Source organism: Paralichthys olivaceus, chromosome 23 (assembly GCF_024713975.1).
Source record: "Paralichthys olivaceus isolate ysfri-2021 chromosome 23, ASM2471397v2, whole genome shotgun sequence".
Classification (NCBI taxonomy): Eukaryota; Metazoa; Chordata; class Actinopteri; order Pleuronectiformes; family Paralichthyidae; genus Paralichthys; species Paralichthys olivaceus.
Window position 1 is genome coordinate 13,370,578 of NC_091115.1, and position 25,645 is coordinate 13,396,222.

General features: G+C 39.9%; 1 protein-coding gene and 1 long non-coding RNA gene across 2 annotated transcripts in view; one reads left to right on the forward strand and one right to left on the reverse strand.

Annotated features, from left to right (window-relative positions):
* LOC109632885 (uncharacterized) overlaps positions 1-25,645 on the reverse strand; it is a 51,593-nt gene that overhangs the window by 18,141 nt on the left and 7,807 nt on the right. The window contains exon 2 of the long non-coding RNA XR_002202971.2: positions 17,446-17,577. This is a non-coding gene — a long non-coding RNA (uncharacterized lncRNA). The remainder of the gene's footprint in view (positions 1-17,445; positions 17,578-25,645) is intronic.
* On the forward strand, positions 16,835-24,692 carry LOC109632884 (uncharacterized). The gene is made up of 6 exons (XM_069520179.1): positions 16,835-17,149; positions 17,241-17,359; positions 18,887-19,012; positions 19,115-19,183; positions 23,660-23,755; positions 24,463-24,692. The coding sequence occupies exons 2-6, from the start codon at positions 17,318-17,320 to the stop codon at positions 24,547-24,549; spliced, it is 420 nt and encodes a 139-aa protein (XP_069376280.1). The 5' UTR covers positions 16,835-17,149; positions 17,241-17,317; the 3' UTR covers positions 24,550-24,692.

Consider the following 25,645-nt stretch of genomic DNA (forward strand, 5'->3'; position numbering starts at 1 on the left):
TGACTAACTCCCAAAATACAGCATCTGTTAATATCAAATCTGTAGTTGAAAGCAGACCCTAACAAATGCATTGTTTGTTATTGTGCTGTACTACAAAATATATATATGTACTTTACATGTATACAGGATTATATACCGCATGTATAACACTGGGCCGACAGGTTAAGGAAGTTAGTTTTTAACAAATATACACATAACCCCTATGGTTCAGGGTGAAGTTAGAAAACGTGTTCATCCATACCTGGTTTATCCGCAGTGAACACTTTATAGTAAATGTTTTTCCTCGAATGAAACTACATTTTCTTGATGTTTGTTCTCATGGGTGGCACAAAATTAAGCACAATAAGTGCAGATGGCAATTTCTTCAAAATATTGTCCAGTTGTGTTTTTCAGTCTTATATTTAGGGAATTCCAGGGAGTCCACTGGACGATTGACGGATGATCAGAGGTTTGATCACTAGTCATTCATTCTACTATCTGATCAGATGTTTCAGTTATCAGGTAAGTTGATGCACAGAGTGATGGCTTAATGAGGCTAAATCTCTATTAAAATGGGGTCAGTGGTCAACAGAGGTGGGGTGGACTTTGTGAATTGTAGAAAGTGGAGAGAAATGTGTGTGTGAGGCTTTACGGACCTGCAGACTTCAAACTCCCGGCTGCCTCACGCCTTTCAACCACATTGCACAAAGCTTTGTTGAAACTAGAGGCCAAAAATCAATTATGTGTTGGACTAATGCAGAACGGATGCAGGAAGTATCTAGGCACTTCTACAACGGCTCCCACTGTGTGCAGCACTTATGCAGGACAAATACAGGAAGATCTTATATAGCTGCAGTATTTTGAGTCAACATGTCATTATATTTGTACTGTTCATCTACCAATTCATATAAAAGATTCCAATCAGACCTGAGATAGGAAAAAGAACATGTCCTGAAGAACTGTATAAAATATGGTTTATTTAATGTAAGGCATAAAAAACCTTCATATCTGTGGTGAAAACCATCTGAGAACAGAAAGACATGAAGAGTATGCAGCGAGACACATCAGACAGAAAAACAGAACAATTAAATAATCAAATTAAGCAATTCCCAGAGTACACAGTGAGACACAGACTGACCATGTGCACTGTGATTGACAGAGGTACGAATCGTCATTGTCAAATTCCTCAGGGGTTACTGCGAAGCACCGAGACGTGTGTGCATGTGTGTGTGTAAGGAAAAACTCTGCCAACCAGAAAACGGCGACAATAAAGCTTTCAGTCGGAGGAGTGATACATAACAGAGGACCGCTTGCCTGACAGCAACACATGTCCTGGGTTACCACGAGGTATGCGTCGTCCCGAGGAACAGACAAAGCAATGGTGAAGACTTTTTAAAACAGATTCCACAGTGTTGTTTAAAATGGACTGATCTTAAGGAATAAAGACATCCCAGTGTCAGTGAAATGGCTACAGGACTGAAAAAAAGGGATGCTGCACTTGTGTTTTTGTTTTTTTCAAACCATAATGAAGAGGAGGACTGGTAAGTATTTGTTTTCATCAACTGATTTTAAAGATAAAATCTGCCTTTGAACACTAATAAGAGGCCTGCTGCTAACTTAGTCGCCCAGTGTGATCTAGAGACAACGTTTGTTGTGTTTGCATTCATCCTTCATCGTTGGTCATCGGCCAAACATGTGACACCAAGTCCAGATGTTTCCAGGGGGCCTGTAGCAACCAACTTTGACTTATTTTCTTATCAAGGATCACTGAGCCAGTGACATACAAGATAGATAAGACATATAGAAATACGTATATAATGAGATCACATAAAGGGAAAAAAAGCAGTTGAAATATATAATTATGATGTTATAAGAGTTATTGTGTAAGGTGTGTGGGGCAGAGAGAGAGGAAAGGTGGTGTTAATACTATAGTTATTATAAATATATGATGTAATATAAACATCATTATAATAGGAATAATAAACCAATATGATATGATGTGATATAATACTGTACCTCTCACCATAACAAATAATAATATTATAATACATCATATAATTATTATTTTATACCCTATAATACAATAATAACCATCATAATAATTAACATAAATCTCTATGTGGTAAGGTGTGACACCAGGAGGCCAGACCGGCCTGGATAAACTATATAAGGCTGTTAATCAGCTGTCTGAGTTAGAAACGCTGATACCTGCCAGTAAATACAGCTGCAGTGACATTCAACCAAAGTTAAATTTAAACATTATGTTCACATGTACATGAGTACAATAGCAAATAAACACACAAAATATGTTTTGGAATTTGAAGCCAGGCAGGAGGATAAAATTAGAATTTATCAGTAGGTTTACTACTGAGGACTTTTTGCATTTTGCTGATGTTTAACAAAAGTTAAGTAATGTCAGACTCTTTCTGCTTCCCAACAGAGAGAATTAATGAATGTCTGATGAGATCAATCAGAAACTAATGTTTATTTATAATCAATGGAAATATTGAGTGCATGGATCATTTTTCTAATAAAATACATCAGATGGTTTAGCTTTCAGTTTCATTTATCGTCTCCTTATGTTTTTATGTGAGCTGCAGTGAACAAGACAGAGAAAGCATCAACACTGTCAGGAAAAAATGGAGCGATAATATTTATTATGTATTTATGTGGTGTGATAATCTCTCCCTCCATTTATAAGAGGTTCTGTTTTAAAACCAGAGTGGACACATGGAAAGTCTGGAGCAGCAAAACGACTTCACTCAACATTTGATGCTCTCTGCGATCCCTAACTTTATTGTAAAGTCTTATGTCCCCATCAGGATCCTGTATATCAACAACTGGTTTTTCTGGTGATCTGATTGGTCAGTGGTTGAGCGACTGACAGTTTTGATCTGTTATCACGAACTTAACCTGCACCGGAGTAAGTAAGTGGTTCCGCGTAGGTTACCATGGCGATTTATCTCGGTAAGAAGTGAACCAGCCACGAAAGACTGAAAACACAGAGGTAAACCTGAAGTTCTCTCAATGACCATCATGTCTCGCCCCATATTTTGAGTCAACAAAACGAAAAGTAAACCTAATGCTAAAGCTATGAAAGCATCAATGTTCAGGAACATATTAGAAATGTAACAACAAAATAATTAAACACAACCACAACCGGTAACTACAGACGATCCTAAGCCTCATCTTCCTCATCCTCATCATGCACTTTGCTCGTGAGAGACAAGGCCATTCTACCCCTTGTTCTTTATTGTGAGAATAAACAGACAGGTTCATGTTAACCTGCATTCTCACAGACGGATTTTAAAAGTCTCCCTAATGTTCTTGCGTAGTAGTAACTGAAAGGGTGTCACAAGAGGGTGGAAAAAAACTGGCACTAGAATGGTTTCCACTGTGTGTGCAGAAAACTCAAAAGTAGGATTGTATTCTGACCGACACCAGAACTGTTGTCTCTGTTGTGCTACAGTGCAATAAGATAGAGATAACAAAGATATTGCACACAACCTATCACAACATGCATCGGTAAAAATATACGAAAAAGAAAAAAAGCATAGTTTAAACTAATGAGGACGAACCTGTTCTGTTCATAAAGGAGTTCAATGCTTTCTGAAGTTTTTACCTGGCCACATTTCATTGCTTTTTAACAATGACAGGCACAAAGCTGTGCAGGGATCTCAGCCAAGTCAGGGCACCCTTCACACTCCAGCTCAAGTCATGAGGTCATGTACAGCTGATTATCTCCCCCCAAAGCTTGTCACAAAATGTGACAACATCAATTAGACCTGGCATGATTAGCCATCACCCCGCTCTGCCTCCAAGTAACCCCATCAACTCCTCTCCAGATTGTTTCCTCTCGCCTGGAGGTGTGATCGGACAAAACACAACTACTTAAGCCTTTTCACTCACACAGGTACAGGGCGGCGTTTGATTTGTTATTATTTTAAAGGCAGCTGAGGGGAAGTGGCTGGAGGGAACAGCAGAATGTGGCGTCTCTAATGACCCAGGGGTTTTACACAGAGGTAAATCTGACTTAAGGAGATGTACATACATGCAGAGCTGGGATTTGAGGCAGTAATCTCCTATTCTAAGAGGAGCTTACCACTTGTCAGGCTGCAGAGGAGAGCAGATCAGCAACACTGCCTGAATGTGTGCTTACATTTAAAGTGATTTAGGCAAATTTCTGTAAATGATAGAAATGTAACCCTCGGGTGGACTGGAACTTTCTTATTGAGATTGAGTAAGAGAGTAATTACTGAAAGAGAGTAGCTGGAGTTTTTACTTCTGTACTTTTGCCAACGTTCATTAGTTTAAACTATGCACACGAGCCAATGCTTTATATGGGTGTAATAGAATCTAGTCCTAATTTTATTCTAAAAATTGCCATGGTAGCGTGTCCTCTTTGCACATGCTCTCCTGTTTCCCTTCGGCTCTTTGGCTGTCCCTCTTACAGCCAGAGCTAAAAGTGCAGACATCGCCAACGTGTCTAATCTGTGATGTCACAGAACGCACAGCTCCAGACAGTATTAGGAGGTGAACATGGCAAAGGTGACTGTGAGAGCAGCCAGGCCTGATTGCATGTGTGCAAATAGAGGGGCTGCTGTAACTCATGCCTTTATTGACACTAGTAACATTAGATCAGAATAAATTAAGGGCAAAATCTCAAATAAACATCCCAGACATTTTTGTACAGTAATGTTGTTTTGTTTTTTTATTGGCTGCTAAAAGAATTAACATCCACGAACATTATTTTACATTCCAAGTCCGTCAGCTATGTTACCCGAAAAGGAAAAGATCTGTTGCTAGTAAATTCCACGCTTTAGCATTTCCCACCCCACCCCATAATACATGAGCCTACTGGCATAGCTACTTGTCCAGGGTGTTAGAGTCTCGACTTATATCCCTGTTGCATGCTTGACAAGTGAGAAAAGACGGTGGATTATGGGGGAAATAGGATTCTTTCAGTGTTGGACAACACCGACCTGACAGACGTGGGCCTAAAGAAGACTTGTTGAACTTCAAGAGGTTTTTCTTCTCAAGCCTGTGTTGATACTTGTGAGGAGGAGGGGGGGTTGGATTTGCTGTATCCTGGACACAGCGATGTTCGTGCCAAGCGGTGCGTGAGAGCCCCTCCAGGTCTTGAACTAAGGCACTGAAATCTATTTGGGGAGTGTTTTCATACAGTCAGAGAGCCTGCTGGGAGTCTCAAGGTCACAGGTCACGAGTGTTTACAGATGGCAGGATCACAACGTGGATCAGAGGAGGCGGCGAGATTTGGCACCTGTCGAAGGCGCTCATTGTTGTTCTGGCCGGAGTTTGGCCATTTTCAACATATTCGACATATTTTCCTTCCTGGAGGGGCAGTGAAATGCTGCGTTCAGTGCTGGTGAGAATTGCTGCAAGTCGAGTGTGAATGTTGTATTATTTAATCTCAAGTCAAGTTACCTATGGAACAAACAGGCGGAGGCCGGTGACAACTGTGAAGCTCAATATCATCTGAATTTAATTGGCTGTATTTTGACCCAGAATCATTAATACCTCCACCAAGGAGGTTCTGGTTTCATCTGTGTCTGATTACAATAAACACCACTTGATGGATTAACAGGAAACTCAGTGGAAGGATGAGGTAAAGGTTAGGGTTTGGTGTGGATCTGTATTAGGGGGTGGGACCCAGGATTTTGGTGCAGATCCAAACAGAAATATGGATCTAGTGAATTAAAATGTGGTTTCAATAATGAATATATGACAAGCAGCATCAGAAGCTTTACAAAAATGCAGGAAATTAAAGCATTCAGTTATTAATACAAACAATTAAAAAAAATATGTGGGAAGATCTATTTATTTCTAATATATATTCTTGTAATGAAATTTCTTTAAACCTACAAACACTCAGGGATGATCTTGGTGTGTGGGAGCCCTGTCAAACATATATTTAGTCCCGGCTCTCGTGCCGAAAGCTCTGACTTTCCAGGGATTAAACAGGAGGGCCAGGACATGCTTTGTTCAGCATCAGACATTCCACCAAATACAGCTTTGAAGGATCCACATTTTTAAAACTACCAGCAAGATACAGGTCCTAATATGGTCCGAGGGAGTTCTGGTTTTCCATAAATAGGTATGTTCTGCAATGATTTTTTTTTTTTTTTTTTTTAAATATATGTATGCCGAGCCATGCTGTGAATCCACGTGATTAGTGGGACAAAGCAACCAGTGTGCTGCAAAACAGATACAATCTTATTAAATTAGCTTTAAGGTCCATCGGAGTCTGCAGACATGTACACATATAAATCTGGGACACAATAAAATGTACAAATTAAGTTTACAAGGCCATACAGCACAAGAATCAGATATATGCATACCTGTTTCTAATTTTATCCTTAGCATATTAAGTGTTCGTATAAGTGTCATTAATGTAAGCTTTTAATAGGCTACGGTCAATATCAGAAACTGTCCCAGGATCAGAAAACAGAAGCGACCTCATGTCAAAATTCACAGCCCGCAATAAAACTTTGTTTGTTTCTGACAGTGAAGTGTATTTTGCCTGTAATGTGTTTTTAGCTTTATCAGCATGTCACAGAGTGTGAGTTCTGGCAGACGGCCCTGACATTTGAAGGCAGAGGAAAAACAGAGGTGTAGCCAAATGTTTTATCAAGAGAGAAATTAAATGCTTCAAGACTTAAGAGGTTTTGGAGCTACAGTAACATCGGTATTGACTTTGGCAGCGGTTGAGAGAAGTCATCCCACATGGAGACATTTAATTGGGCCACAATGAGAGGCCTGTGTACATGGCAGAGGTTGAGCCCATGTTACAGTCATCAGGGAATAAGAAAAGAGGAAGAGGAGGAAATGGGAAAGTGCTTTCCTCCGCGATGATTGGCAGGTGAAATTTCCCAAGGTGTGGGGTCAGCGCTGAGCCGGCCTGTAGCGAGAACATCTGGAGTTAAACGCTGCTCTGGCCACCCACTGGGGCAACGTATGTGCAAGAGACAGAGATCAAGTGGGCGAAAAACAAAACACACCGAATCCATAAGTCACGTCATTTCCTCTACAAGCGTTTCTCATTGGAGGAGACACACACATTAGGTAGACAAAATCTGCCTTTGTGCTGCACTTGTGAAATGTCAAGTCGAGTTTAAATGGACAGAACAGCAAAAATAACAGGACTCAACAACGACCGAATATTGTTTTTCTTTTACATAAAAAAGACAGATGAAATCGGTTTATTGGAGGTTAACGACCACAAATCTCCAAGTAATGAAGCGTTGTTTTCAAACAAAGTCTGGTCTGAGAGGAATAAAAAAACTGCCACATGCAATCATGAATTCATGAACTGTATAAATGGATGGTTGGGGGGGGCTTCCAAAGAGACTGGGGTAAAAAACTAAAAAACAGAAAGTTTGAAACTGTGTTTAAAAGCATTAAGTGTAATAATTACAAAAACGTTTTGCTGAGGTTTTGAAGCCTTGAAGAATGTTTTGATCGGCTTAAAATAAAATTCAAATCGCTGCATTATATGAACGTACAATGGAAAAAAGTTCTGGACTGTTAAAACTTGAATTTTGAAAGGGCAAGTCTTTATTTTGAAACTTTGCAGATGAACACCTACACTCCTATTGCTGAAGTACATGCAACACATCATGTCCTTCAGCCTCACATGTTGTAAACCAGGTTATTTGAGACTTACAAACACAAACATTTAATGAACCAATAGAAATCTTTTCTTGTGCCAATCTCTACTGTAGTGTTGATAATATTATTAATATTAGTGTAACACACATATATATAATATATTATTAAAGTAATAATCATAGCTTATAAAGAAGAGTTTAAAACCATGATCTTCACTCATGAGCTTTTTTTTTAAAGTAATAATAATGATGTGACATTTATTGTAATAATTATCAGTATCAACTCATTAAAATGTCTGTCTTGATATAGTTTTTTGACCATAACGCACAATCTTATGCACTAGATCCAAAAGAAAAATGTAAATCTATCGCCTAATGTTAATAGTTAAGTAGATAATGTTCATGACGTTTCGACTCTGTTTTCTGAATTCACATGCATCTTCATTCTGCTCTATAATTTTCCTTCAGATTCTGTTGCTACCTTCAACTTGCCGACATGTCCTCACATCCGTTGTTACATCCTCCTCTCAACTTGCCGTTTATTTAAACCAGTTCACCAAGGTCACCATATATCTGATAACCCCTTGTTTTCCATCTGTCGTGTTTAATGAACATTTTATTATGCCCTGCGTCTAAACAGTAACTCGGCCACCGTTATTGTCCTAAAACCCAGTGATCAGTTATGCCACTGGATCTGACTCCAGTGAGGTGAATGGATGTCTATGGGCACATCCAACCAAATGTGTTACTGAAAGCGTTCATTCAAAGGAATGAGTCAAAACAAAGGAGCCTTTGTTTGTTCCACTCTTAACCCTTCTCTTACCTCCCCTGAGCCATTAAGAGCTTCCTGAGGATGAAATTAATGTGACAGCTTTCTATTTTAGTAAAGGGTGTTTGTCTGTGCCGTGTTTGTTGTTAAGAAAAGCTGACCCGTGTCCATTTGTGTAGTCTTGTCAGCTGGTGATTCATGCCCATCCACAATCTCACATGTGTTGAATAGCCAGGGTCATATTATGCTTTCAAATCCTCTGAGTATACAAAGTGAACACTTTTGTTTAATCTGGCAAAGAGTTCAAGGTGGGCTCAGTTGCTGGGTCTGACAGGGATAAAAAAAAAAAAAAAAAAGTGTGCATCTGCATTTCAAAATATAACGTGACCCATGTCTGATTGAGTATGTGTATGCATGGCTGAGTATGCGTATGCATGGCAGAGCTACTGAAAGTTGATTAGATCTAATGTTCCAAACTCCACTGGGGGGGGGGGAAATCAAATTCCTGATTTTTAATGCAAGCCTGCAGCAGTCATCTTTCTGGGGTTACATGCCATTGTGAATCTTTAAAGGGATAGTTCACCCACAAATGAAAATTCACCCATTATCTAGTCATCACTATGCCGATGGGGGGGTGGGTGAAGTGTTTGAGTCTTTACTTCTAATGGAAAGTAGTGTCTTTACTCACAAGATCAGGGAGAACTGCAGCAGTAACTTACTTACGGACACTTGGATGACAACACAGGAGCAGTATGAAGGCATTTAATGTCAACCACATACATCTAGAAAAAATAATAGCAAAACTACATACCAATAAACAGAACACATGTAAGACAAGCTGAAGTGCGCTCTGCCACCTGCCTTCAGTGCTGACACTCTTGCTTGTGTTACAAAGGGCCATGACTGATCAGATAAAATCCCTCTCGAAGCCTGAAGGCATTGTCATGTCGGAGGGTTCAGAAGTTCACTTAACAGACTTGGGCATCATGGTTGAGGTTTTATTTTCTATCCTCAAAAGATGTCAGTGAGGATATCTTGTATATTACTGATATTCACATCCTTTTTGTTGATATGCTGCTTTGAAAAAATGCTTGTCAGTAAACCTGTATAGAAGTGATGGTTGGTATCACTCTTTTATAGCCTGGCTTAGGTTAAACCCTTTGAAAAAGAAATACTGCACGACGTTGCTAGTGTCATAATTTGCAACACCAGTTCCACCCGTCAAACTGAGGTCGAGCATATGGTACACGTCCCTGTTGAAATGTACTTATTGGCAAATAGGAGACCTTTAGCGGTAACGTAATTTCTTCCTTGCCGCTCTAAATGGCAGAACAGTGCAACTACAATGCCCGAACATGAGACGCAACAGTGATTCCCAGAAAAGGAAATTGCAGTTTAATCTGGGTGAACGACATGGCATTGGATCAGTGCAAAGATTTGCGTACTTGCTTGTTAGATGCTGCATGGTTTCGATATCAAACATCTGTTTTTTGTGCGATGGAAATGTGATTATTTTGCAGGCATGTGGGGAGATGAAGTAGTTGACCTGATGATGGCACAAGATTTGTTTTCAATTGATCACAAGGGGAACATTAATATTTGAAGCAAATTGAATTACATCCAGTGATTAGAATCAGAATTGGATATTGTTGCCAAGCAGGTTTACACATACAGTGAATTTGCTGTGGTGTATTAGTGCAAGTATAAAAATAAAAATATAAAAATAGGAAACAAAAATATAAAAAATACTTTAAGCACCAGAGACTGGATTGTGCAAAATACAGTTAGTCAGTTATTTGCCACAGGAGGTTAAGTTATTTATAAGTGGATTAATCCTCATCTAAGTGCCTTGGATATCTGCAGTCAACCCAATAGTCCATCCAATAGCCATTTCAGTCTGAATCACAGTCGTGGGCGGGTGGACCAACCAAAAAACAAATTTTTATATTTCCAAAAAGGAAGTTACCTCAACACTAAACCATCTGACAGCACTGATGACTTTACATTTCATTAGTAATGGCTGCTACTTTATGTTACATGGGGAATTTGATGGTTATCACTCATATTTTCACAATCACGCAAAAAGCCAGAGGACTGAGATATCTAAGATCTGAGATTGCCTTGAAACATTACATTACATACTGTAAACTATTTTTACAGGGCTCTTTCCTCCATGGCTTCAGCTTGTTATGATGTTTTTTTGCCCTCTGTGGAATCATTCCTTTTTGTGCTTATTGTTTTTAAAATCTTAACAGCTTAAGAACAGGATTTGGAAAAAAAAAAAAGATAAACACAGAGGTGTTTTTTGCAGTGTGTAATGTTCTAGTCTTTTTCCACGTCTCATCACACGCTCTTGCGGCACAAGGTCGGAAATGTGAGCGCTCCGCTTCAACAGAGAGACAGAGATCCTCTCCATAGCACTCCTGTTCCCATAACTCTCTGACATAATGTTATTTTAGTCCTTGTTCAAGTAGAGCCATAACCCGGTCACTCTAAATAATACCTTGCCTGATTCTCTCACAGTTTGAGTGCCCCAGTTTTGGTCATAAAACCTCATGTTTATCTTAAGTAAGAAAAAATTGCAACACCAGTTTCTCAGGCAGACAGATCTCCACAAGAAATATCATTAATTTTACAATGGTTCACAAAGGGATGTTGTGATTAATCATTAAATATGGCAACCAGACAAATCAGACTAAAATGCAAGTCCACTCACATGCACCGAGTGGAAGATTCATGTTTTGGTCAAAAAACTTTCTTGGAAGTAGTAAATGCAGGAATCACACTGGTTGGGCTGCATCTCAGCAACAGAATGTTGGTGAGAAGGAACCCAGTCAAACTGGGGAGACTTTTTTGGTAGAAAGTTGGTGTCGGATTATTCAGAGTAACCACGTCACTGTTTGTGGAGGAACATGTTGCTGTTAAATCTGTAGCCATGGTGATGTCAGTTTATCACAGTTGACTTTGGTCCAGACTAAAATAGATGTTCCTGAATAAAGGATGGACTGCTATGAAACTTGGTTTGGACATTTGTTGCCCTGAATCTTATTAACTCACTGATGATCTTCTGAGCTTTCTTTTATCGCTACCATGTGATGGACATTTGTGGTGTTGAGTGAATACCTCAACAATAATTGGTTCTCCATAAAATCTTAATGGGACATTCATGTTCCCCTTGTGATTTTGTCTAATTAATTGACAGATCCCCTGACTTTTATTATAGCACTCTCAGGTCAAGAGTTGAAATTCTCCAATACCATTGGTTCCTGATTGATTCCTGGTTCTGCCAAATAACCTGAGCTGTACTTAGTGGTGATTATAAAATGTTAGCATTCTTAAACTCTTTACGGTTGGTGGTCTGGTGGCCGAAGGGTTAAGCTGCCAACCATGAACTACTAAACATCTACATAGTGTTATCACTGTCACTATCCACTATCAAATGTCTCTGCAAATAAAACTCATTAACCTAAATTGCAGTGGAGTTATTGTTACTAGAGGTTTTTGTCATGAAATTGTATCAAATTACAAAAAAACTTAAAAAAATAAGCAAAAATTATATAAACTGACAAAATAGTTTCGATCGGTGCACAACTTGAAACTTGCTTATTGCTTTTACATATAAAGTGTCCTTGGGGCTTTGCCATTCTCATAGACAAAAGTATGTGTGTGATCTGTAAAGTGTTGACATCCAGCCTATGTGTAGCCACACAAGCACTTCCTCAGAAGCACTTGTTGTCAAACTAGGCTCAGAGAGCACTGACTTGGCATAATGTAAGTTCACTTTTTTAAAAATCATGCAAAATAGTAGCTTGTGATGTAGTAAATTACGCCATGTTGTTGCTTAGCTCGCTTGTTCTCTCTGAGGGTACAGCTTCAGTGCAGTGCAGCATTATTTAATGTAGAGTAACTAGTAGCTTAGCTCACGGCATGTTTCAAGTAGCTTTACCAACACTGTCCATTACATTCAAGCCCTTGGCAGACGGAGTCAGCTGATTAAGCTGATTAGCACCAGGTAAATCTCCTTGTATTGTGTTTTATACTGGATTTTTAAGTCTGGTGTTATATTGCAGTAGTGATGCATATGTGCCTGATGCCTATGTAGTATCTGTAAACGTAGGAAGAACAGTTTGGGCTTTTTCTTGTTATAAATGTTTCAGGAAGTTATGCACTGCAGGTTTTAATGTGTTTAGCCCAATATGCCACCTCATAGTTAAGGATGAGTATTTGATTTAGGTTGTAAGTAATTAGAGTTCAGCCCAAATGTAACAGTGAAATGTCTTAGGCCCACACACGTGCATGTTTGATGCAATCCCAGGGTTTCTGGGGATGATGTCTGACACAGATTAATGCAGCCAGCATACATACTTGTTCATCCAAATACACATACACTGTCCTGCCCTACAACAGATTGAGGTCAGGGGATTGTCCAAACAGTTTCATTGCCAAAAACCCTCTCCTACAGTCACAACCCTACTCTGCCTTGGATCGCAACAGGATCCGCACCAACTAAAGCATATGTACAGAAAAAATGCAATAGAAGGAAGCCCCAGACACCTACAGTCCCCACCTGTGGGCTCATACACACAACCACACACAAACAAATGCCCTACAATGAGTGTCCCACAGGTGGAGCAGAGTCTCCAGAGCCCGCTCAGCCGTGCTGAACAATGGGTACTGAGGGGAAGTTAAGCCTCTTGCAGCGCACCACTTAGTGGCCAAGGGATCAGGCATTAGGACACAAGGCGTGTTGGGAATCCTTCATGACAGCAGCTTTCACAGAGTCACACCAGGTCACCACACACCAGCTCACTCACATCTAATTTCAGGCAAGGAATGAGACCTTTAGAATGAAAAAAGGGGAGGAAATGATGTCGCGCAGGCATCGTGCCACTGATGTGTTGCACTTTGTGCTGTGCCACTTAATTGAACTCTGCTCTTAGTGAGGCTTTGAAATGCTCTTTATCTAATCTATAACACAGCTGTCAATGTCTGTCTGCAGCTGTTTGCAGGAACTGAGGGAACTATAAGTCTGACCACGGTTTGCGGAGTTTCTCTTTCTGCAGCTGTGCCTTCCACAATACGCACTAAACCGCAGACAACTTTGAAGCAGCCAAGCCCTGTTAAAGTTTAGGTTTAATACGTGATTAGTTAAGGGTATGGTTGCGAGCTTTGTCGATGTGGGACTAGTGCAGATTTGCCTTTGGACGCATCTGGTATCGATGTCTCCTGGATGTCTTTAGAGGCTTTCCAGACACATCCTGTCCTGAATTCAACAACCAAATGTGTAGTTTTTAGCCAGCTGGATTAAAGCCAGGATTGCCAACCCTGGCTTTGAGCTTAGGGTCATTCCGTCAACAAGGTTCCATTAACAAACAAAAGAAAACAACATTCACCGATGGTTGTAAATGAGAAGAGAACAGTCTCCTGTTGCAAAGTTGTCATTTTGTCGATCCATCCTCCCAACACTGACTTTGCTCATCATCACCCTATTCCTCCATTGCACCTGATGAACAAGTCTCATAACTGCTCCCGCCAAACATACATTGTTTCATGGCATATAATGAAATAATGAAATCTGTTTTTATTAGTAGGACAGTCTCGAATGATTTGAGGTCCCCCAGGACAAGCAGGAGGATGTGACTGAGAAGATGTCTGCTCATCCTGCTGCTACTGAGACATGGGCAGTCCTATAAGGATGGAAACTAGAACTCAAGCCCACTGGGACTCTTAAATTCTGATTTGGACCTAAAGTAATTTCCCTTATAAGGCTCATAAATAATCTTAAGACTGTGAAGGTAGTTATAGCCATCAAGCTTAATGAGAACGTTTCACACTGGGGTCAGTCAGATGTGAATCAAATGTGAGTAAAGTCAACAAACCCCTTAAAGTTTAAGTTTGCAGACGTTTATGGACGCAGCAGACAGGAAGGGCCGAAGCCAAAAGAGAAGTATGGCTGTTCCCTGCATTTTGTCCCACATGCCCAAAGAAGACCATGTGAAGAGTTACATTATTAAAAATGGACACAGCAATGACAGAGGCCATATATGGAACTAAAGCCCAAACTCTCTGCAAAATGACAATATGTATCTTGAATACGATGAAACACAATGCATCTGATGTTTCACTCAAATGAATGTTTACAGGTTGCTAAAGGGTCATTTCATATATTTCACCAGGGCGACATTAGAAGCCGTTTCCTGTTGTGAGCAAAGCGATGAATGATGTCAGGGCTTTACGGGTGTTCAGAGATCAAAAGGTCAAAGGTGACAGCTGGTTGCTCTTGACAGAATGTGTGATAGTTGATGAACGTGTGTGTGTGTGTGTGTGTGGTAGGTGCACATGTTCTCTTTGTGGTGTGATTAATTTTAATTTCCTGCTTATTGCATCCTTATGCCCTGATCAAACTTTGTTAGAACGTTTTGGGGAAACTGTTTGCAGATTTCTACGTAACGATCTGTCCAATCCAATTCAGATCATCAGGCTTGTTTAACAGTTATAGTGCTGCAACATCATTATGTCTTTTATTTACTGTATGTTTTGACCTTGTTTTGAATGCAACTGCATGGCTTTAATTTACGCATTCAGGGACCACACTCACACTCACAATAAAGAGGACATTATTTATGTGCCTTCTAGGCCTGCAAGTGTGGTGCGATGTTTCTGCGATGTTAACATACATTACTTCTGAGTGGGGGGATGAAAATGTTGCGCCTCATAAAGAAAAAATACTGCACATAAAATGCACTTCCCTTCTTTGTCTTTGCACAAATCATACTTTACATGTCTTATTCTGTTTTTGCTTCCCTCACATGGTCATTAACCACCACAAAGGGTCTGGAGCTTTTTCTCCTGTAAAATAATGGCTCATGAATCAACTCCTTCATTTTTATTATCTGCAGGTTGCCTAAAAACACAGACATGCCAGTATTTATTCATTTATTTGTATTTTTGAAGACAGTTTTTTTACTACAGAGAGTAAAAATAAATCACTATATGCAACCACCACTCCATTTTGTGCTTTTTTTATATTATCTCAAGGCACTTTACATAGAAGGTCAAAACCTTAAAATCATCAAGTTCCCACTATGAGCAGCACTTTGGCGACTTTGGAGAGGAAAAACTCCCTCAATTATTATCAAAACAATATGGAAAAAGGGCATTTTGGGTTGTTATGTGAGGCATTTTATTGCCCCACATTACAACCCACACAGACACAAAACCATTTCACACAGACAAAAAACATTCCTGGTTTTCTTCCCATTAATTATGATTCAGCAAACGAAATATGTTAATTTCAGTAAATATACTGGTATGATATTATATATGCTACATGTTTGATATGACAAAAAAGAAAAGCTAAGGAAATAGTTAGTTGTGATGTTATCCCAAGTTTATAAACACATGATGTATTTTTTTAAAGTTCGAACCTGCCGTGTCAAATGGACTTTGCGTTTCCCCGCACTATTCTTCAATGTATACGACAGAATCAAATCTGCCTCTAGTACTGATTGTGCGGTGACACTGTGGAGTCTGAAACTAAACAGAAAGCAAACTGCTCTGATTCCACTTCTCTCGGTCAGGCCGGCTAATCTGCTCTGACACAGCAGCACCGTGACGCCTCTTTTTCACAACTGTGTCAATGATTTGACTGAGTGAGTTCACTGGAAACACTCTTATTCTGTGTACTACATTTTACAGCTGCTGATGTGGATGTCAGGCTCCTTGGTAGCAGCCTGCTGAAAGAACTATTAATCAGGATAAGAGGACACGATGAACTTTAATGTTGCCAGTGTGGAATTGCAGCAGCAGCAGCAGCAGCAGCAGCAGCAGAGAGCAGGATGGAACTGAAGCTACAGTACTAGCTGATATAGCCTGCACAGGCAGAGTGTTGACATTTATTCTTTCCCTTTTTTGATTTTATAAAAACAATTATTGATGAAAAATTGATTGAAAACTTCACGACTTTACACACAATAGTAATCTAGCAGTTATCTTAGATTACCATACAGAGTGGGAAGAGGAGGAAACTGACTCAACCTGTAGCAGAAGCCTGTTCAGACCTGGTTTTAACATCTATCCTGAAAGATCCAATCACAAGTGATCAGCATTAAGTTCATGTTGTGACACCTTCGAATGATTCCAGAATGTGTCTCCTGTGATCACGTGATCAGATTTCACTTCCCTGCTCTATATGCAATGTACAGACACTAGGATATAACAAGTTATTAAGTAAGCGTTAAAGGTCCTGGCAGGACGATGTTGTTACCTCTGGACAGATCCTGTCATTTATCAGTCAGAGCTAAGTTAAAAGTCTGCTATAGTTGTAACATTATGTTCTACAGTATAACATGATCCAACAAGACTAAAACCCAAATCACTAAATTGCACCTATTACAGCTCAATAGGTGACACACACACACACAATGTTTACGGCCTTTACGCATTGGTAAAGGTTGAGATCGATGACATCTCATACAGATCTCATTAGAAACCAAATCAGAACCATCCATAATACCGTGGGCCTCTGGACTTTTTATTAGTGTGGCAGTGGCATTTCTGTCACAGTGCTGTGGAAATGACAAGCATGTTGTGCTGTCATTATACAAGAACCTCTATAACTCCGATCTGAATCTATGTGTCGGGAGTCTCAGCTGGGTTAGGACAGAGGACGCATCTGGGACTATTAAGAGAATTGAAAAAGGATACAGATATTTGATCAGCACACAGTGGACACTGATCGGTTTGAGGAGACACACTTGCTGTTGATCTTCAGGTGAGTAATTGACTGACTTTTAAAAGCTGTCATATGGTTATGGGTTATAATTTGAGCTGATTTTCCCTCAACATATCTCACATTATTTCAGTGAACTGTCATCAGGAAAGCCTAAATCAAACTCTGAACATCTGTGTGTGAGGAGCAAAAGACCTGTCCTGAGTTATCATGGCTCATGTGAAGAGGTTCCAAGGAATCCCCATGTCAAAGGTACATCAATACACTGCTTGAATGAAAAGAACACTCTGATGACAGTATGCAGGAATAGGGTTGCAGGAAAAAACACTGGAGCATACCTGTACTGAGAAGTTGCAAGTTTCTTCATGTAGTTTTCTTCACCCTTATCTGTTCGACATCAACTTGACAAGATGATCACTCCTTGAAGATCACTCAGTAGAGCCAAAGTGTTTCTTCTGAGAAGAGTCAATCTAAGAAAAGCATTAAACATTAGTAATCAGCGACCATTTACACTGGGGATTTGTGCCACATCTGCATTTGATCATTTGGGTTTAAAATGTGGGGACTGCAAAGGCCAGGGCATATGATTCACATCATTTTCAAGCTCAAATTATTCATCTGCCCTGCGGATGTAGGCATTGTCATCTTAACACAGATCAAACTCATCATCAGTTTTTTTCCCGAATTGGTTGACTCATATTCAATTTTTTTTTTGATGCAGAGAAGCATAGCTATAAAAAGTGTTCACCCTGCTCTGATGCTTTCATGTTTTTTAACAGTGGATCAAAGCAATTTGGATGTTTTTTGTGAAGCAATCAATATAAAGATACTGTCAAAGTGAAAACAGATCTCCGCAATGTGACCTAAATTTAAATATAAAGGACCTTTTCTGGGGTAAAGAAAACTACAATTCATACAATTTAGATGAAACGATCTAATGAAAACATCATGAGGATTATTCTGCATAAAATTTCTGCCAATAGTTCCCTTTCACCTAAATCTTACACACTGGACCTTTAAAAAAAATAAAGGACATGTTCATGCACCTCTTCCAAATGCTTGTGCACATTCTTCTTTGCTCAGGTTGCGTGAGAAACATTAAGTTCAGTTTGACTGAATCTGGACACCAAAGGAATCAAACAACATTGTTTTGAAGCTATTTGTGTCTAATTCTGCTTCAACGCTTGGAATTCATCATGATAAATTCATGATGTGCAGTGCTGTCAACCATTGCATGTAGTCTGATGGACAAAAAGGTCAAATTTGGTCTTACGAGTCTGGTTTTTGCTATTTTGAGATACCAGGTTGGTTTCCGTTCAAAAAACAGAGGAACACGGCAAATCAAGGCGCTCCACATGGACTGTGTACCTCCGAGCAACCAAAAGCCTGCTCAAACCTGATTGGTACACTAGAAATCAAAGGCTACCGACCTCAAAATATCGTCACTCACCTACATATTCTGATGCAGAATCTGTTCATAGCGATTACACGGAACTTGACTGGAAATTGTTTTTCATTATAGACATGTTTTTCTTTGAAATGAAAAGTTTCTCTGTTGATATTTTTTTTTTCAAAAGGCCACATTTACTTGAATTAATTATTTGATTTTTTATGTCATAAAACAAGTATAAATACTTTTCTTAGGCGCTTGCATTTGAAAAGAATCAGGATATTCTACATAGACTGTTGATTCATGATCCATGCAGTAGCGACTGGGCTCAAGGCAATTAGACTCCAAACAAGTATCACTTTGATGAATGGTCGTCTCTCTGGTTCCAGTCATTGAGAGGTTTGTGTAAAGAGGAGGACTATGTGTTTCTGGGAACGTCTCAAAAAACAACGGAAGAGACGGCAGAAGGAACCGGAGCTCTGAAGGATGACAGGAGGGACCAAAAGGAAGAGAGGGTAAGAGATAAGACTCTAAATTTAAACAAACCCACAAAACTTAACACTCGACTTATTTAAAAACTATTTTTGAAAAAGAGCGTGTTTGTGCATTTGTTCCAGATCCGCCGGCGACTGGAGAGAGAAGAGCAGGATAAAGAGAGACTCAGAGAGATAGAGGAGAGTAAGAAGGTGAAGGAACACACACAAAAACATGCTTTTTTTGTATAATACATGTCTGTACAACTGTGAACCCAAACAGCCTCTTTGCTTTCAGTCTTTGGCACAGGATGAAATGTCGGGCAAAACGACACCAGCTCGGCCTCACTTGCTGGTGTTTGTTTTCTCTTGAGGACACACTCTCGCCAACACATGCAGATTTTCTCTGTAACCCAAACAAAGGTCTGAAACCACTTACTTTTGGATACACACAGTGTAGACACCCAGGTTTTACCCAGGAGCTAAGCAGTAGTACCTGGAACTGATCAGCGTGATGACAGGTTGTTCTTGCTCCAGGGGAGATCTTGGATTTTAGAGTTTAAAGGTTGGGTGAGAGGTTTTTTTGGATAAATGTTTTTCAAAGTCAAACTGATTTCAAAATCATTTTGCGTCATATTATTGTTTTACGTTGTCTCTTTCTCGAACGAGACTTAAACTTGGGCTGTCAGTTTTTAGCCCAGATTTGAATATACATTTGACCGTAGGAAAAAAAGAAACATATTCATACAGTAATGACCAAATTCCAAATATACTGAGGTAGTTTGCCACCTGATCCAGCAGAGGGCGCTCACCATCAGCTTCATCTTTTGCATAACCTTTTGACCAAATGTAATCTTATAGTTGAGTAGATGATATTTATTGATATATGTAATGGAGTAAAAGTGAAAAGTACTTCAAAATGAATCTTCTTAATGTATAGTTACATGAAAAACCCATTTAAGTACAGTAACGACGTAAATGTATCTGAGAAGAGGTTGTTTTTTTGACAAATCTGTGTCCCAGTGAGGAAGTGGAGGAGGAATCATAGAGGAGCGGAGCAACGTCGAGTGCTCAGTCAACGACAAATAGCATGCCATATCAAGTTCACGCAAACTTTATTTCCCCCAAAAAACAGTCCTAATTTGAACCAAAGACTGCATCAATTAGCTGCCTTGTTTAACCATTAGCAAATAGCACATGGCAGTTGACTTAAGCTCATGTTTCCTTTGCCTTATCACTCCTGTGAATGGAGTTCATTATTCACAATTTAAGATGCTGTGCTTCACATTTTGTGAGACCAGGCTGTTATAATCAGCCTAATGGAAAGAGGGGGCTGAACAATCAGGCAGACGGGCGGCACTCTGATGCCAGATCGATGGGTGTTAATTCACCATCAAGGTTCACTTCATTGCTCCTGGCTAAATCAGATTCCCTTCCATGGAAAAGACAGGCTGTGAAATGCAACTCTGGCCGTCTGTCAAGGCTTCTGGGCTTATCAGATGTTTCAAACGTCACTCACACACACTTCACACTGCTAAACATCAACACGTAGACAAACACACTCACACACACTGGAGCAGAAACACATATTTTTGAGTTCACGCTGAAGATTCATTCGCAAACACACAGTTGCCAAAACAGATGGACATCCTCATTGATATGGAATGCACATGCACGCGCACACAAAACAACTGTGGGTGCTTTGAGCAGCTGCCCCGTTTCTGACAAGAGTGTGTGAGGTCAACAAGGGACATGGTCTGTTGTTGTTGTCAGTGTTTCCGCTGTGTGCACACACCCAAACATGCACACACAGACACACAAAAAGGCAGGAAGTTGATGACAACATTTACCCTGATAGAGACAACTATTACTCTCACCTCAATACGGAATGTACTTTCCGCTGAACCCAAACTTAACCCCAGACACACACAGACAATATATAACAGGGGCAGGGAACCTCTGGCTCGCTGGCGGTGAAACAATTTGAAGTGGCCTGCGAGATAATTCATGAACGGGCCATATTAAAGTGAATTCTAAATACAAATCAAAATCAAGGCTTGATTTTTTTTCTGCAGTCAAACAAAATAAAGATAGTTGACTAGCTTGCTCCTCTGGGTGTCATTGCTAACAGGTGTCATGGCGACTGCCAGGAAAAGCAGATGCAGATTGTTGTGCTTTCAAAAAGAAATGGACATGCAATTATTGGAAGTTAAAAGGAAAAGGTCAGTCAAACGAAAAGATGTTGCAAAATTGGATGAGTTACGAGGACAAATGTTTTTAGATGAAGAGCAGAATTTAAAGCTCTTGCATTAAACGGGTAAGTAGGACATAATAAAGTATGACCAACATCTACATTCTATGTCAAAATGGATTGGATTAATCGTTCATGCATTGCATCCTGAGCAGATAATGAACATTATCTCCATTTACATCGCAACAGTCTTCAATTTCATCCTTTGACTTTGAGCATTCAGAGTTGTGTTTGCACAAGCATATCGGTCCAAAACAAACACTTCACCAGGGACACTCTGCCAACCACAATCCCTGCCTCGCTTTGTGTTCTCTGCAAGGTGTTGCAATACCCAGTGAAAATGACTCCTTGTTGCATAACACTGGCATCTCAGTAGTCGCTTAGAGCCTGGTCTTATTATCCTGATATCCTGAAATAACTGCGTTGGGGATGTTGCCTGCCATGATGGCTGCTGAGTGGCGAGACATGCATATAGTGGCATAAATGCTCAAAGCCTTGTGGGTATCCTGACTTCTTTACCAGAAACAAGACTGTCCTCCTGTCTGCATGTGCAAGCAGTCCATTATGACCTGCAGCTAGGTTTTATTGTTAGGCGACCACTTGCTGTCAAAGTAATTATGACAGGAGCAAGTTAAGTCCTGCAGTATAAAGGGGGTGGTTGGGTGGTCAAAACAGGATGTTTTCTCTCTATTCAGGTTGAATGCATGATTTAAGCTCCAAAGAGTATTCCAAGTTTCAGATTTTCTTTTGCCTGCCAATTTCCAGACTTGCATCTTTTCTTGTTTAGCCGCTTTTAAATGACTTTATGTATCAAAGACTTTGTAGGCGTGTAAATATCCCCCAAAGTCTTTTCAAAGTTTAAAAATGTCCACTACGCCTTTTTCTCTCCCCCACACACCTTTGGGCCATTTCCCATCTGTGCAGACAGTTTATATGTTCTCGACCCTCAGACTGCTCTACACCCTGACACACACCAACTCAACCACCACAGCCGGCCAGATGGCTAATTGCCAACATGATTGGATCACAGACAGAAGACAAGTGTTAACACAATTCATCAATTTGTCAGTGATCACCAATTTTAAGGCAATTTGTTTAACAAGTGCTGCTTCCTCCTCACACACCATGAAGACATGACATGTGTATAGAATGGGATTGAAGTAATCATTTAAATGGCCAAATGCTCATTTTCAACTCAAGGCCTTTTTGGAAAGAATGTCCTGATTGTTTTCCTGGAAGTGTGTGTGTGTGTGTGTGTAACTGGGGAGGTGGCGCTTTAACTGCTTTCACCTTCACTCCATATGTGTCAGCAAAGCTTCCTCTTTAAACTGACCAACATTAAACTAAATGCCTCCCTCGCTCACACCAACTCCCTCCACACATTACTGCTTCCCTGACACACACACACAGAAATGTTAATAGATGACAGGCATTGTCCACTGTGAGCACACGCACGCACACGCTGGTTTGCAGCTGTGAAATAGAAATGGTTTGAAGATCAGTCCCATCAACTGTCCCAGACATAATTGTGTTTACAAGTTTACACATATGGATTTTTCAATATAGGGATAACATGTTAGTAAATGCACACAGGATACATTGTGGTGCAAATGCAGTCAATTTGGTCAGAGCTCTGGATCTGGGTTCACTCTTAACGTGATTGTACAGTGTTCATATTCTTAAAAATATGAAAAAGTTGGTTGAAATATCACTGAAGTCCTCTTTCTTGTCCTTTTTTCAGTTTCAGTATAATAGAAAAACTCAAAATAAGCAGAGTAATAGCAGCCCTGTGCTACTCAAGTATTGAAGTTGGAATTATTTTACAATGAGTGATAACCATTTGAGTCATTCCTTCCCTGGACCTCAGATACACCATGTATGTCCACCTTTATTTCTTTTCATCAAAAAATATGTAATGTTATTTTTCTTCTAGCACTACATGTTAATGGGATTTTCAATGTGGGAAAGACTTAGAAAATGACAATGCTTATTACTACCTGTTTCTAATTTAAAGATCTGTGGATAGCATGTCAATGTGGTCGGTACTGTGGGCAATGACTCTCTTTTATAAACTCCATTATTAAATTTTTTTTTCAATTAGCATTCATGAGCCAAATGGACTTCTTGCACTTTGGCATCTTATTTTACAAGAACATTATGGGAAATGTGTTAATCAAATCGTTGCACATGTATAGCAGCATTAGCCTTCGTTTGGCGAACAGTTTCTGGTCCAATAATAAAATATTTGTCTCTTAAACTACACTCTACTCCCTGACCAAAATAATGAGACAAAAGAGGCCAAAAGGCTGAAAGGAACAGGTCATTTGACATAAAAAAAAATTTAATTTGACCCTTTATTGCAATGAAAAAACATCCTATTAATATTTATTATTGTGGAATAAAATTGCCAATAACCTTGAGAGTGCTCTGTGTTTCAGGAGAAAGAGCAGCAGTGGCGGAATCATGTAGCAGAGTTGACCTCCAGCCAGGAGAAGACTCTGCCTGACAGACTGGCACGACTCAGAAGATTCAGGGTGATGACAGACAGACACATCATGAACTGAAGCTTGGCTGTTGAACCAAGTGTCGATGTCAAACACACAGCAGACAAATCAACCAGCAGCTGCCTGACATATCTGACACGTTAACAATCTGAGATTCAACACCACAGTGCGGCAGCTTCAGCCGACACAAGGCTTCTAGTGTTTCAAAGCTCCTGGAGAAGAGAAGCTTTTTAAAAAGACCCAGCCCATGCTATTTATCACACAGAGCATTCCTGGACATTATCATCGAGTTACACGACGGTCACAGTTCAAGGTCACAGATCAGGAATCTGTTAATTAGACAGTGGCTCTTAAATGAATGCATGCTTTGAAGTTCAGGGAGCAGCTTTGGAAGATTGAAGGGTTAAGAGCTGTCATCATGAAGTTAGCCTTTACTGCAAGTCTGACCAGTGCCAAGTAACCATTGCCTGGACTTAATGGAGACAACCGGCTAAAAGACAGTTTTCATCAATCTTCTTGCTAGTTGACAAAGGTGAAACCGTATGTTTTAGTTTCTATATGGGACATACTAATTCTAGCCTCGATCCCTCAGCATAGATGACTTCACAGCTTCCAAAAGTGGAGACACTCCATCCGTCAGTATACAATAATGGTTATCGGAGACTAGTTAAAAGGAAAAACTGGTCAGTCTTTAATTTTCTTTTTCTTTCTTTCCTTACACTTCTCTCTGCCTGCAGGAGTTTCAGAGGAAGGTGCTGGTAGAGGAGTCGGGGGAGACGGCAGAAGGGGCAACCACAGTCAACCAACTTCTCACCAGGATGTAGATTCACCATATGTGTCCTGTGTTGCTCTTTAACATGAAAAAATCATCAGCGTGTGGAATGAGACATTAATACAGTCAGTGTGACTGAATGACATGATTATGGAAGACAGGATTTTAGAATAAATGTAAGCAAGTACTAACAGATGCTAAACTGTCTCTATACGCTTGTATCCGTGCTGCCACACTTCCACTGCATCAACTTTGCTCTTGACTGGGGACCTGATTTCCACTTTTGTTCTAAAGCACCAAATACCTTAAAGAGCAGCAAAAACATGTTTAATAGACAAGATTTATTTCACATCATTACTTTTATGGACAAATTGTGCGTTTAGGCCCACTAATGAAAAACACGTCCTCTTTGATCCTTGATGAATTCCTTGAAGCAACAGTTTCCTTGGAGATTTAAATGAGATGATCGATACCATGCTCATATTTATGCATTAATTATGGACCAATAATGCCAGGGGGTGAAACACATAAAAAACTAGCAGCCGTCGAAAGTCACATGTACAGTAGAAATGGTTCCAGCATGTAGTTCTTCATAAAACCGCAACTTTGCCATTTTGAAAGTTGTATGCAGGTGTTCGGAGCTGCAGAGTGAGCCACACTCTATGCTAAGCAAACTACTTCCATCTGACTCCATGAATGACTCTCTGAGAAAACTGTGAAAATGTTAAAGAAAATGAGAAAAAAAAAAGAAGAAAACTCTGGACTCTGCTCTCAAACTGGGTTATTTCCTGACCATTACCGCATCCTCCCACCAAGTTTGGTTTAAATCCGTTCAGTTGTTTTTGTGTAATCTTGCTCACAATCAAACAAACTAACCAACCACTGAACAAATTGACTGGGGTGAAAACATAACCTCATCAGTGAAGGTAATAATAAACTATTTATCTAGAAAAACAAGTTTACAAAGTGCTTCACAGATGTGCAACTAGCAGTGCAGTCACAAATTCTAACAAGAGACGAGGATAAAACATCTGACTGAAGTGTGTTTTTGTCATCTACAAAGATTCCACAGTTGTGAAGCCCTAGCACTGAAAGTCCTTCCACCCTCTCCCTCAAGTCTCGCCCCAGGTACTGAGAGCAACAGCAAT